The 14,540-nt window shown below is 36.5% G+C and overlaps 1 protein-coding gene across 1 annotated transcript; it reads left to right on the top strand.

Annotated features, from left to right (window-relative positions):
• The first annotated feature begins 372 nt into the window (after positions 1 to 372).
• Positions 373 to 14,139, top strand: LOC115918934. The gene is made up of 5 exons (XM_030995075.1): positions 373 to 499; positions 6,915 to 7,125; positions 8,490 to 8,570; positions 11,208 to 11,471; positions 12,669 to 14,139. Exons 2-5 carry the CDS (start codon positions 6,949 to 6,951, stop codon positions 12,729 to 12,731), a joined length of 585 nt encoding a protein of 194 aa, XP_030850935.1. The 5' UTR covers positions 373 to 499; positions 6,915 to 6,948; the 3' UTR covers positions 12,732 to 14,139.
• Positions 14,140 to 14,540: the final 401 nt, after the last annotated feature.

Genomic DNA, 14,540 nt, shown 5'->3' with positions numbered 1-14,540 from the left:
ACATTTCAGAACTTTATTGATTAATCTCAATGACTCTCTAGATTGATAAATACAGTTTTGAGAAAATATCATCCACCAAGAATAGATCATAGTGCCACTGTCATTACATGGACAGATGTAAACAAAATATATAAATATATATATTCAAACTTTTAGAGCAACAATGTATTCAAACTCCCAAGGTTTGATTGAAAAATAACATAAACAAACCATATCCAATGCAAGAACAAACAAAAAAGGCCTCATGCTAATCGTTCCGATTTACGAAGGCTCCCACTGTGGACACACCCATTTTCAACTCGCCCCGCACTGCCACCCACAATCTACGCTTCCCACGGAAAAACCTGACCTTGCTATAACGTCTGTAAAGACAGCGCACGCATGCACACGTACTGAGTCAGTACGCCATTTGGTTAAAGTACAAACTGCGGAACGCTGTGTAGTGTCGGTCTATCCCCAACGCCACTTTTAGTTACAGATCTGCGCTAGACATATTTCGGTAAGTTGACTTTCTTTCAAGATTCAAGATTTATTTATTTCTTTCCACGTGCATGAAAACAATACATTCATGAAAAGTGACAACAAGTTCATCGTCAACAACAATTAATTCATGAACAATAACAAGCAAGTTATAAAGACATTGAAAATGTGGAAAAGAGGTGGTCTGTAAAAAAAAGCATTAGAGTGTTCATATTTGTTAGTAAAATAAACGTGAACTTTCTGGTGTGGTGTCATTATCGATTTAATCTCTATGACAATTTAAGTATGGATGTGTTGGGAGTTGGGACCATTTCAATTGTACGGATAAATCATTGATAGTTGTATAATGCTTGATATGGACTTCCTCTTGTTTTATGGTATTCGTATGCAGTCATTTTTTTCATTTCTTGGTAGAACAAAACATGCGTTGAACGCAATATATATGTACTGCCTACTTGTATATGGATGCAGTATCCATAACCGCATATTGGCACCATCAATACGAATAACAGTGAGAAAGTGAAATATTGGTTAATAACACATCGTGAATATGCATGTTTCTATCAGTGTAGATGGAAACGGAGAACGTTACTAGTGCTTTAATACAGAACAGTATAAAGCAATGTGAATATTGTAGTAGAAGAAATAGAAGTATTAATAGCAAAAGTGGTAGAAGTGTTAGTACAGTATGTAGTAGTAGAAATAGAACATGTGGCAGTTGTTGTAGTAGTATTAGTAGTAGTTGTTGTAGAAGTAGTAGTAGTATGTAGTAGAAGTAGTAGTAGTAGTAGTAGTAGTAGTAGAAGTAGAAGTAGTGGTAGTAGTTGTAGAAGCAGAAAAAGTAGTAGTAGTAGTAGTAGTAGAAGTAGTTGTAATAGTAAAAACAGTAGAAGTAGTAGTAGTAGTAGTAGTAGAAGTAGTGATAGTAGTATTAGCAGTATAGTAGTAGTAGAAGTAGTAGTAGTAGTAGTAGTTGTTGTAGTAGTAGTAGTAGTAGTAGTGGTGGTAGTAGTAGTAATAGTTGTAGTGATGGTAGAAGTAATAGGAGTAATAGTAACAGTAATAGTAGCAGCAGTAATAATAATAGTAGTAGTAGTAGTAGTATTAGTAGTAGTAGTAGTAGTAGTAGTAGTAGTAGTTTGAGTAGTAGTAGTAATATAAGTAGTAATAGTACTTATAGCAGTAGGAAAAGCAGTTGCAGTAGTAAATAGCAGTCGTGGACGTATGGAGTAAAAATCGTGGTCGTCGTAGCAGAAATAGAGTTTATTGGATAACTTGCTTAAAGGCTTAATTTATCTGCCAGCTAGAAATGCTATCATGGCCACATGCATAAGTTATGAAGTAATACTATCTTTAAGTATATTACTTACTTTTAATACCCACGAGTTCTAAAAAAGTATTTTTTTTTATAAATTTGTTTTTATATACTCAGTCTATATAATTTAACCCTATTTCTACAGCACCCCCAGCCACACACTGGCCATGTAACGTTCGTGTTCTATGGCTGGGGGTGCTGTAGAAATAGGGTTAAACATGTATACACCATCAAGGGGGTAGATGCGAGATTCATTTGATACCGTTTGTACAAAAGGAATTCAGAAAAATTAACTCTTTGTGCGCAATACCTGTGAAGTGGGCATTTTGCATGCCATAATAGTGACTGAACTTCAAAGAGAAAAAAAAATTGAATTCCTCAACTAAAACCACAATTATGATCAGAATATTTGAAAGATATATGACCGAGTGAGGAATGTATGGAATTTGATTCATTATGATGTCATATAGTTGTTTCTATTCACACTTCGACATGGTTTGTAAACATGTTTTATTCAAATTATTTTATCCCCGTTTTTCTTCTCTTCCCTGTTCCACTATTAAAGCCCGGGTGTATATCCAAAGATATTTCGTTGTTTTTTCGGGACAAATTAAAAAAAAAGTTTTCATCTGAATCCATTGATTATTCTCTTTCCTTTTCGAATTTTACTTTGATTCATTGTGATTTAGATTTAAAGAGAAGGTTGAGTTCGGGAAGAGGTGGAAAAACAATATGTGAGCGTTATCATCGTATTATGCATGTGTGAAAGAACATGGGATAACAAAAAAAAGTTCCCTGAAAATCATGGCGCTACAAATGCCTTCATATTCTAAATATGTCATGTAACATCGTAAAAATCGGGACGGATTTTTACGCCACGTGTTTGTGTAGTCCCATATACCTCTGTCTGTGTGCAATGCTTGTAACTATACCAAGACTTATTTCTTATCATTTTGATGATTCCAGAACCTTGCAGTACACACCGATACTTTTATGCTAGATGATCAACCTTTTCTGATCGATTCCACAACGTTTCTTTCACAATGCAATCGCATGACAAAAACTCAACTTTATCTTTAAATTGTTTGATTCATTGCGGTTTGCTTTATTTCTTTTAGCACCAAAACATATATAATATTGGAAACTATATGAATACAACTATATTTGTCTCGTTTCAAATAATTTCCGAATAAATATAATTAATACATTATGTGTGAAACATTTTTGGAAAGAATGTTAAACGAATATGGACAGTTAACACATCATATCCTACAAGGAATATCACATGGATTATTTTTCACATTCAATATGAAAATATGAATAAAAGAAAAGAAAAGGAAACGTGGAAAAGAGGGAGACATTGAATTATCATCTCTTTCCATAAGAGTTAACTTCACAATTAATATGCAGATTCTGTTCCAGGAATTGAATCTAGAACATTCTCAGGTGGAACAGTATTGAATAATATTCAAATTCAGTGGCAAATTTTGTCCTCGTATATATATGAAAATGAAGTACCGAAACCCTGTTAAGCAGGGTATGAATTCTTACAACGTGAATTCGGGTCTCAATGAGGTGTTAGAGAATGTGTAAGGTCAAGGTTAATTTTAGTTATAGGGTCTTAATTAAATTTTAGGTAAGGTAAGGTATAGGGTATTGATTGGGTTTTAGGTAAGGTGTAAGGTTAGGGTTAAGGTTTAGGGTCTTAATTGAGTTTTAGGTAAGGTGTTAGGTTAAGGTTAATATTAGGTATAGGGTCTTAATTGAGTTTTAGGTAAGGTGTTAGTTTAGGGTTAAGTTTATGTATATGGTCTTAATTGGGTTTAAGGTGCGGTGTTAGATCAGGGTTAGGGTAAGGTATAAGGTCTTGATTGGGTTTAAGGTACTGTGTTAGGTTAGGGTTAGGGTTAAGGTATAGGGTCTTAATTGGGTTAAAGGTAAGGTGTTAGGTAAGGGTTATGTTTATGTATAAGGTCTTAATTGGGTGTTACGTAAGGTGCTAGGTTAGAGTTAATTTGATATATGGGGTCTCAATGGGGTTTTTAGGTGTTAAATATTAAGCTATGGTTATTAGGCTATTAGTAGCGCCTGTGTCTTACAACCTGTGATATATTATGGCAGTTCGCATTATTTCAAACCGTCCACGCCCCATTGGTGTATTATGACGTACTATTGTACAGCATAGTTTTCAGTACACGCATAATTGTGATCTTAGGCGTTCACCCGTGAATGACACAGGTAATACTTAAATAAACAAAAACTCGAACTTGTAATTATTTGTAGGCGTAGCCGTTTCGACGTATTTCTGTGAGCATGCATGACCTGTACGGACACAACGAATGGGCAGTTTGGAATTGAAAGAAAAAATATATATCTCTCTGTTTGTGCATCCTCTCCCTCATCGTTATCTCACACATGTTTTACTTTCTCTCTTTTTCTCTCTCCCCCTCCCCCCCCCCCCCATCATTAAGTAAGTTACATATTGTTATATTGCCCCTATTTCTTCCATGGTACGTCTGTCCCTTTAAGCCTTTTTCCTCATTATTTATTTCAATCTCTCTGTCTTCACTCCAACTCTCACTCCCCCCCCCCCCTCTTCTCTCTCTCTCTCTCTCCCTCTATCGATTCATATTTCTGTTCATCAGACTATCTTCCTCCTACCTCTGTGCATTTCTTTTACTAAATTCTTTCTCTTATTCGTTCTCTTTAACACACACACACACACACAAAATTAAATATTGTAGTCCCATATCTTCCCCTCTCTCATTCTAGTTCTTTCTATCCACCCCAACACCTCTCTCTCTCCCTCTCTCTATCACACACACACACACACACACACATAATTTAATCTTGTTATCCCCTATTTTTCCCTCTCTCACTCTTTCTATATATCTATCCACCCCACACCTCTCTCACTCTCTCTCTCTCTCCCTCTCCCTCTCCCTCTCTCCCTCTCTCTCTCTCTCTCTCTCTCTCCTGACGATATATTTCCATTTTCTTATGATATGGTTCAACGCGCGGGGTAAATAGTTTCCTTTTATTATAGGTCCATATTTGGGGCGTAGGAACTATTGTACTGTTTCTTGCTATACCACAAGAGATCGAGACACTCATAGAAAAATCATTGTAGCATATTGACCTTTGAGTTCTGTTATTTGAGTGATCTCTACAACTATATCTCTACGCTAGGTTGTTGTTCATTTGTATGTACATTTGGCGGTGAGAATAGTGGTCGCGGTTAGGTTAGTATACACACAATGCGTGTTGCGAGTGCATATCACTAATACACGAGCTAAAAACATGTATTATTTATTTCATAAGATGGGTCGACAATATGAGTATCAAGTCAAGAAACTGACAATTGTTATCACAGAAATGCACTCCCATGCATATGGTAATAAATTAATGCACACACACGTGATCCATTTCGACGCTTTCCATTGGTTACATTCTTGAACCCATTGTATAATGTTCTAAAATGTTTGCACACCATCAGTCACCTCTTGAGTTGAAAAGTATTAACATATTAAATGCTTACCATTTTCAAGATATTGCTAGGACCATCAACCTGTAAAGATGTTGGTCCATTTTTTCTTCTTTGTTTTCATGAATTCCTTAAATTTACCTTACACTTTACAACTGAATATGTCTTTAAAGGTAGTGTATCTCTTTTGCAGCCAACATCAAATTCTGTAGATCTATGCAGGAATCATGAATATGTCACGTATGTCATGTGACTCATGTCTGTATAATTTAAACATTAGTAATGACCTAGTAATGTAAGGGGAACCATTTACTCTCTAGACTTCACTGTCAGACACTGTACAGTGACTGACTGACTTGTTTTACTTTATACAGTAAGCTTGCGGGTGCACCATGTGTGTGAGAGAGAGAGAGAGAGAGGATTGAGGAGTCCTGAAAAGGACTCTGACTCGGTAATCTTTCTTGGGGGTGTGTAGTCCTGAAAAGGACTGTTTGTTAGCTTTCTTAGCTTATAGTTCTAAGGAGAACTATAGCGCTTGGAGAGGATGAGTGGCTCTATGTTGTTAACAACATAGACAACATTAGCTGTATACATTATCATTTGTACACATTAATGACCCGCTTCTTATAATGATCAAGATTAAACATAATTATCGAGTCTTTACTCAGCGCAAAACGTACGACGGTCTGAAAATCGGACTAATTTCTTCGTTTATTTTTCGCAACGCGTTTTGAAAAATGTTAATGGTCGATATAATTCCACATATTATATAGAGGCAATTACCAGTTCTAATCTTTTAAGTGGAGTTTTTAATTGGTAATATGTTTTTGTTTACGATAGGATTTACATATTTTGCATTTCCAGCCTTTCAATGTTGAAATAAGGACTGAAACGTAATGTAATTATGTAATGGTTATGCGATAAACTAGTAATGTTGCTGTGCTATTTGTTCGTTATGAGCAAGTCACTCCATTGCAACAGGGTTTAGGCAGATAGAGAGTGAGGGGGTATTATCCCCCTACTACTAGTACTACTACTACTACTAATACTATTACTAATAATACTAATACTCCTACTACTACTACTACTACTACTACTACTACTACTACTACTACTACTATTAACATTGTTACCAGATTGAATTAGATGTAGTAGTAGTAGTGTTAGTAGTAGAAGTAGTAGTTGCTGTAGTAGTTGTAGTAGTAGTAGTAGTAGTAGTAGTAGTATTGTACGTAGTGGTAGTAGTTGTAGTAGTAGTAGTAGTAGTAGTAGTAGTAGTAGTAGTAGTAGTAGTAGTATTGTACGTAGTAGTAGTAGTAGTAGTAGTAGTAGTAGTAGTAGTAGTAGTGATTGTACGTTTGACGAGTAGGCATGGTATCAATTACCCCTCCTCCACTCAGTGTTATTTAGGGTACGCATATACGTGTTTCCAGCGACCCCCCTCCCCCCTTCAGCAAAAGTCCGGTGTGTAAAGTCAATACGGGTCGGCCTTTTTCTTTTCTTTTGTTACGGGAGTTTGGGAACACGCATGGTATTCCTCCGTTCACGGAGTGGAGGGGGGGGGGACGGGTATCAATATAAAAATGATTAATAACGTTTATTTTCATTTTTACCCAAACCATCTTCATATCACAGACTTTACTTCGCAAGACAAACAACACCATCGAAGATGCGTTTCCGACAGAAATTCTTGGGATTCAGCGGAGGGGCTATGGTAGCCTTGGGTCTGGTTTTAACCATCCTCGGTAAGGATACGGCCTATCTCAATGAGGGTATTGCCGCTCCAGCCGCTGGCATCCCAGTCGTGAACGGAGCGGCAGGCGTCCCTATGTGGACTGGGATTTTGGTAAGTATTCTCCTGTTAATAGGGACTTTTCGATACTGCACGACGAGAACGTGGACTGCCCTTTTTAAGTCAATGTGACGTCACTGTCAGTGCCTTAAAAGGACGTCACATTGCCTTAAAAGGGCAGTCCACGTTCTCGTCGTACAGAATCTAAAAGTCCCTATTATCAGTTCGTTGACGTACTGCCGTAAAATTAAGGGCCTTTCAGATATGACGTGGTGAACCGTCGCACAAATCAACAAAAAAAAACCCGCCGCGGTTTTGTTTTGTTTTTGATTTGCTAAGTTAGTTTGGGTTTTTAATTATGAATACAAGTATTGAAAATGCGCCTAACGTATTCACTTAGCTCTTTGTGTAAGATATAGGAGCGTATTGCAGTTTTTGGTGGACAGCAGATTCTCGCCGTTATCGAGACAAGTTACGAGCCAGTGGACACGTCTGAATTTTGAAATAATTGTATTAAAGCCCGACTGCACTACTTATAAGCTACTTGCGCTCTCTATATAACAAACAATGCCTAAGCGGTACCCGTTGGTCCCCAATGATCCCGTTTTCTTATGTTCATTGAGAGCTGATTTGATAAGATAACCATTCGTCAGTGACCATGCAGGGATGTCTAATCCCTCCTGGCCAAATAATTCAGATGGGCTTTAAAAGGAAGACCCTCATCTTTTGATTTGATAGAAGCAGGAAATATAGGAATCGCATCTGTAAATTTTCAAATTATTATCAAATGTTCGTCATAACATTCATAAATAACATTTCCTAATTTTTTTGTATGAGAAATGACAGGATAAAGTGAAACAAACAAACGTAAACAATGTAAGATGTTTGTGTAATCATGCATGTATGTCATCGATCGCTTGCTCCCTCTCTCTCTCTCTCTCTCTCTCTATTTCGCTCTCTGTCTCTCCCTTTGTCTTTCATTCTAATGTATGTATTTCTCTTTCTTTTTCTATCTCTCCAGTTTGTATAGTAAACGTATATTTGCGTTTCTTTCGATCTCTTTTCCTATTCTTCTCTTTATCTTTCACTCACTTGTATGTATGTCTGTTTCTCTCTCTCTCTCTCTCCCTCTCCCTCTCCCTCCTCTCTCTCTCTCTCTCTCTCTCTCTCTCTCTCTCTATCTCTGTACATCTATTTCTCTATATGTATCTGTATGGCTGTCTCATTTTCTCTTTCGTTCTCTCTGTATTATGTACGTCTCTCTCCTTCTCTCTCTCTCTCTCTCTCTCTCTCTCTCTTTGCTCTCTGCACATCTCTCTCTCTCTCTCTCACTCTCTCTCTCTCTCTCTCTCTCTCTCTAAGTCCCGTTTTTAACATCATTATCTGAGCGTTCGTTCTTCCTTCTCTCAATATCTTAGATTATCATCTGCGGTATGGCTAACATCACAGAAGCCTTTGACGGGAAAAAGAAGAGGGGGCCAACACCATATGAGTTACCCGTGAGTATCAAAATTTATAAATGGAAAAACTCTTGTTCATGTTGGTAAAGCTTGAAATTAAATTGTGAGCCAATTAATGTTATTGCTAATGTTTTTTTTAAATAATATGCTTTGATAATAATTTTGCAAGGAATATGAATAACAGCAACCCATCATCTTGCTCTTCTTTGCACATCAGTTTTGGAAGAATATCACAATATAAATATCCTCTGAAAAAAGGGTTGCTGTTCAAGTGCCCTCAAAATCGCAAAAGATGAGATATATAATCAATTCATAATTCAATTCAATTCAATTCTGGTTTATTGCAAGTAATAACATGCTGAATAAAAAGTCCGGAGACTAATAAAATTCAGTTTACAGTTTATAAGTACATACAAGAATAAAAGAAATCAATACTTTTAGCAATCTTCATATTAATTACTAATTCTAATTCACTAAACAACTAATATCAAATAATCGTAAAATAATACATGTTGTAATTATTCAGTTATAACAATTTTATAGTAAAATATGTTCTCACCATTTTCCGAATGTCATATTCAATTTGTTCATACACTTTCAAATTAATAGTTAATCTTTTTAAACCTAGTTCACATTTCACATATAGATATGACAATACAAAATATAAAAATTATGATTACTTACATAGTAAAGTACTATCATTATACCACGAAATCTGATTACATCTGGTTAATTGGCATGACAAGGAATAAATAACATTACTTATATGTTTGGACCAAACATTAATTCCACACGTGTGTATAGTCCCATTTACCCATTTATGTGTGCAGTTCAACAACTCTCATCAAGACAGACTCACGTGCAATTTCTTTTGATCATTCTAAAACCTCGCAGTATAAGTTACTTCCCAGAAAATCCTACTATAAACATCTGGCCAAGACTTATTTCCAATGCAATTTCTTAGTATTCTGTAATATTGATATTCGTCTGAATAACAAAAAATTACTTAGAGTAATGGAATGCAAATATCTTGGGATTTTGCTTGATTGCAATTTCTCATGGAACCCACAAATAGACCATGTAAAGAAAAAGGTTTTAAAGACATATTTTGCTCTAAAGCGAATGAGACAATTCACAGATGAAAAGATAGCATTAATACTGTACAAAACCTTAATTCAGCCTCATTTCGCTTATTGCAGCACGATTTGGATGAACGGTAGAGAAACTCGGTTAAAACAACTTCAAACTCTACAAAATAGGTGTTTGAGATCTGTACTTGGAGTGAATAGTAGATATCACACTGAAATTCTTTATAAAACCCTTGAAATTGACATGCTAAAAGAATACTGGGTCAAACAGGCTTTAGTTACTATATTTAAGTTGTTACATAATCTTGGTCCACCTGTTTTATCGTCATTGATCCAATTTAATACTAATGTAAGCTATAGGTTCCGTTACGCAAATTCACAAATCCCCCTTCCAAGACCTCACACTAATTTTATTCAACATAGTCCATTATATCATGCATCAAAACCTTTTAATACCCTACCCAACGATATCAGAATTATAAATGTTTTTAAATCTTACAACACTGAGATTAGTAAAATTCACGATATTTGCTCACTTCTTCCATCTCGTAGATAATTCCCCCCCCTCACTTTATCACTATGATTCTATTTTGTACTTAAATTTCTGTAAATATGTTCACTTATTATAACTTGCATATTTGTTGGTAAATTGTATTTTCATTGTTTTATTTTCTGTTATATGTAATCACGGCCCTGCTGAAAAACAGCTTTTGCTGAATGCGGGCACAATTGTATTATGTTTTAACCGTGAATAAATAAAATATACCATACCACCATACCATACCAGTATTCAATCAAATTTTTCCAGCAAACTGGATTAGTAACTCACATTTTTAAATGAACTTATGATAAGTGTATTTTCCCCTTCTCTCTCGTTATCTACTTCTTCTTCTTCTTCTTCTTCTTCTTCTTCTTCTTCTTCTTCTTCTTCTTCTTCTCCACCACCCCTCCTCTTTTCTCTCTGGTTCTTATACTTCTCCTCCTCCATTTCCTTATTCTTCTCCTTGTTCTACGTCTACTTTCGTTATACTTCTTCTTCTCCTTTTTCTCCTCCTCCTTCGTATTCTCTTACTTCTCCTTTTTTTCCTATCTCTTCTACTTCTTCGTATTCTTAACTACCACCTTATCTTCCTTTTCCCTTTTATTTTTCTTGTTCTCTTCCTTCTTCTTCTCCTTTTGCTTTTTCTTCTTCTTCTACTTCTTTTTCTTCTTCCTCCTCTTCTTGTCCTTCTTCATCTTCTTTTCCTACTTTCCTCTTTCTTTGTATTCTCCTACTTGTTTTAAATTCTTCTCATTCTTTTTTTTATTCTGCACCACCCCATCCTTCTTTTCCTATGTCTTCTAAATCTTCTCCTTCTCCTTCTACTTCCCCTTTTCCATCACCTCATTCTCCATTTTCCTTTTCTTTGTCTTGTTCTCTTCCTTCTTCATCTTCTTCTTAATCTGTTCCTCCTCCTCCACGTTGTTCTCTGTTTCTGCTTCTCCTTTTTCTCGTTCGTCTCCTCCGTCTCCTCCTCCTCCTTTTCCTCCTCCTCCTCCTCCTCCTCCTCCTCCTCCTCCTCCTCCTTTTTCTTCTTCTTGCAAACAGTTCTCCATGACGGTCTTTGTGGTAAACTTCCTGGCCCTTGCCGTAACCGGTATATGCATGGGTATGTTGTCCTGGGCCATCTATAGCGTATACCTCCAGCCTACCTTGGTGGAAGATACCAGGCAACAGGCTGTCATAGGTTTATACGCCACCATCATCGTCGCTTGCTGTCTCATCTTCATCTTCGCACTCATGGCGATGTTCGTCGACTGCTGCATCAACGGGTTTATTGGCGGCTTAGCAGGAATGCCGCCGCCAGGAGATGTAAGTCGTGAAACGTTGTCCATGTGAAACACGTGAGATTACAAATAAACTTGAGTTCTGGTACCAAAAAAAAGAAAATGAATTCTCACAGAATCAAACAAAACTTACACTGAATGTTCAAGATTACAAATAAATGTCATTTACCAAACAATTTTGGTAGAAAATGTATACTGGCTGAGTAATGAGCATAGAAAGATGAGGAAATCAAGGTAAGTAGCCCCGACATCATTTGTGTAGTCCCGTATACATATTTCTGTGTACAGTGCTTGTTACTTTACAAAGACTGGGCCAAATTGATTATGATTTTGATGGCTCCAGAACCTTGCAGTACACACCAATACTTACATGCTACATGATCAAGTTTTTCTGATCCATTCCACACCTTTTCTTTCACAATGCAATCGCATTACCAGAACTCAACTTTATATTTAATTTTGCGGTGTGGTCTTCGTATATCGCCTGAATGTGAACCATAAGATACGGGCTAACGCAATGCAAACAAATATACACCATGGGAGTGTTTCACAAATACTAAGATCGACTTTAAGTTGGACTTAATTATGGCAGGCCATTCATGCCACTGTTCTCTCTCACCGTTTACTGGCATTGGTCTATCAAGGGACGTACAAATCATGGTCACAATTTACATTCTTTGATAGTTCATTAGTGAAGGAAAAAATATTATCTAAAGATCATAATTGAGAGACCAATAGGGAGAGCAACCAGTGGCATGAGTGGCCTGGCATAGTTAAGTCCAACTTAAAGTCGATTTTAGTCTTTGTGAAACACTCCCTATGTTTAGTCCAACTGAAACCAAGTTGCCAAACTCTGTGTATAGATGACTATGATGATGTGGTGCTGTGGTCTCCGTGAGTGATACCTCAATCAAGGCTCGTTCAGATATGACGCAACTAAAAAAAACCCGCTGTTTTTTTAACGTGTAAATGAATGGCAACCTGTCCGCAATAAAAGGACTTGCTTCTTATCCACTGAGCTTTAATGGGATAATATCAAGTGAGAAAGGCATGTGCGTTGTAAAAAAAATACACTGTTGCTATTAATGTCATAAATGAACAACAGAGGGCGATTATCTCTTCAACTCAACAGTTCAAAATTGGCGTTGATGTTTATTTTCCTTTACATTATATCCCGTTCAAATCTGATGAAATATGTATACTGTTTTTTTCTTTTTTTCAGCATACCCAGCGGGAATCACCTTATGATACTTACCAGAGTCGACCTGCCATGCTGTACAAGTAGAAGATCGTTAGCACCATCGGTCTCGAGAATCGAGATCCGTGTTCATGAGCGTCTCACCGGGTGTAACCGGTGTCGCCTTTATCCGATCCGGTCCTCATCGCAAGTGCTTCTATGCAATATCTGTCCATTGGGAAAGGGGAGGGGGTATGAGGAAAGGGGTATTGGGAGGGTATAGAGTACGGGAGGGGCATGGCGTAGATGATATTCATGTGAGGGAGGGGTGCATAGGGAAGGGAAGAGGCAATTGGGAGGGGAGGGCGTGGCAGGGTGGGGGACTTAAAGAAGGGGATTTTTCGGAGAAAATAAAGGAATGGGGATAGGGGACGGGAGGGACATGGAGAAAAAGTGCAGTAAAAGGGTATGGGGAAGGGAGGGGCATGGAAACCGAGGGAAAGAAGCATAACATGGATGAATATATAGCAATCTTCACATATTTTAAACTAAAATTAAATTCTTAGGCCTACTCAACTTTCATTTCCTGAGGGAAAATAGGAATATAGCAGTTTCATATATTATTGGTTGAGGTTAGATTATCTTTATTTTCGTGAACATATAACTGCATTTGCATGATTTGTCTAATCAGACTGGTTAAATGATAGTGCGAAAGGAATTATATTGAAATCCGTGTGGCAACAATGGAAATGTTGTTTTTAATCAGTTTTTGAAAGTGAACTCCTGCAAATGCTTGTAAATATTTCTAAAATCACAGGTGCGTACTCAGTCAATTAAGTCGTTGTAAAAATGAAGGTATTAATATTTAATCAGATAGCTGACTAAGTGCTTTCGTCGTATTTGAGGGTCTTAATTCGAAACTGATACCATTCGTCTTTCAAACAAACAACAGAAAACGATTTTAATCATTATCAATTCATGTAATATATTACCATCATGTATTGGGTGTGTACGGGAGCTTTGTAGAACTCAAATAAGTAAAATATAGGAGTGTAAATATAATACTGTATCACTTAAAATCATTCCTTTTGTCGATATGATTGTTCAGATATTCATACTTCCTGTCCTTTTATTGCTGTATCATATTGATTTGGTTTTAATAGCAGATGATCACTTCTTATACTGTAAATAAATTATGATATTTGAATACAACATATTCCGAGGGGAGAATAATAAGTAGCCATCTTCACACGTTATGTTTAAAACCGTCTGCATACCAAAGCAAAATGTCGATATTTGTTTTTCCTGGTGAAATTACATTTGATCACATGAGCACCAAATGACCAATTATGCATTTAGAATACTCAAGATTGTTTATAGAAGGGATATAATTGGGAATATTGTCGGTATTTGTCGATTAATTCGAATACGTTCATGTGATAGTGTTTACGAAATGTATCATGATAATGCGATTTTTCACATTCTTTGAAATAAATTACAATTTTGACGATTCCTACCTTTACGATCTCTCCTTTATTAAATCAAAAGAACTAACTATCAGAAGAAAACACAATTATATATATATATATATGAAAATGCTAGGAGGAACAATGTGCCACGACATGCAAAGGGAAAATAGTAGAAAATATATCAATTCACAACGCTACATGGAATACATAAGAGGCATAGGTTAAACTTTATAAGCGCTTTCGATTTATTCTCACCAGATTAAATTAGTCCCTCTAGCGTTGTGACTTGATGTATTTCTTACTCTCTCTCTCTCTTTCTCTTTTTTTTTCTCTCTCTCTGTCTGGCTCTCTCTCTCTCTCTCTCTCTATATTTTCAAATATTTTCCATTTGTCATTTCAAACACCAGACCTATCGTGCAGTACGCTGCATGCTCATGCCTATGGGAAA

This window comes from Strongylocentrotus purpuratus, unplaced genomic scaffold, assembly GCF_000002235.5.
Source record: "Strongylocentrotus purpuratus isolate Spur 01 unplaced genomic scaffold, Spur_5.0 spur5_contig_852, whole genome shotgun sequence".
NCBI classification, from domain to species: domain Eukaryota; kingdom Metazoa; phylum Echinodermata; class Echinoidea; order Camarodonta; family Strongylocentrotidae; genus Strongylocentrotus; species Strongylocentrotus purpuratus.
This window is presented reverse-complemented; position numbering and strand designations above follow the sequence as displayed.

What these genes read in the sequence shown, in the direction of transcription:
- LOC115918934 (XM_030995075.1), top strand. Translation starts at nt 6,949, where the DNA reads ATGCGTTTCCGACAGAAATTCTTGGGATTCAGCGGAGGGGCTATGGTA. An exon ending in CTATGTGGACTGGGATTTTG is followed by an intron (nt 7,126 to 8,489) that starts GTAAGTATTCTC and finishes TCAATATCTTAG; the next exon opens with ATTATCATCTGCGGTATGGC. An exon ending in GAATGCCGCCGCCAGGAGAT is followed by an intron (nt 11,472 to 12,668) that starts GTAAGTCGTGAA and finishes TCTTTTTTTCAG; the next exon opens with CATACCCAGCGGGAATCACC.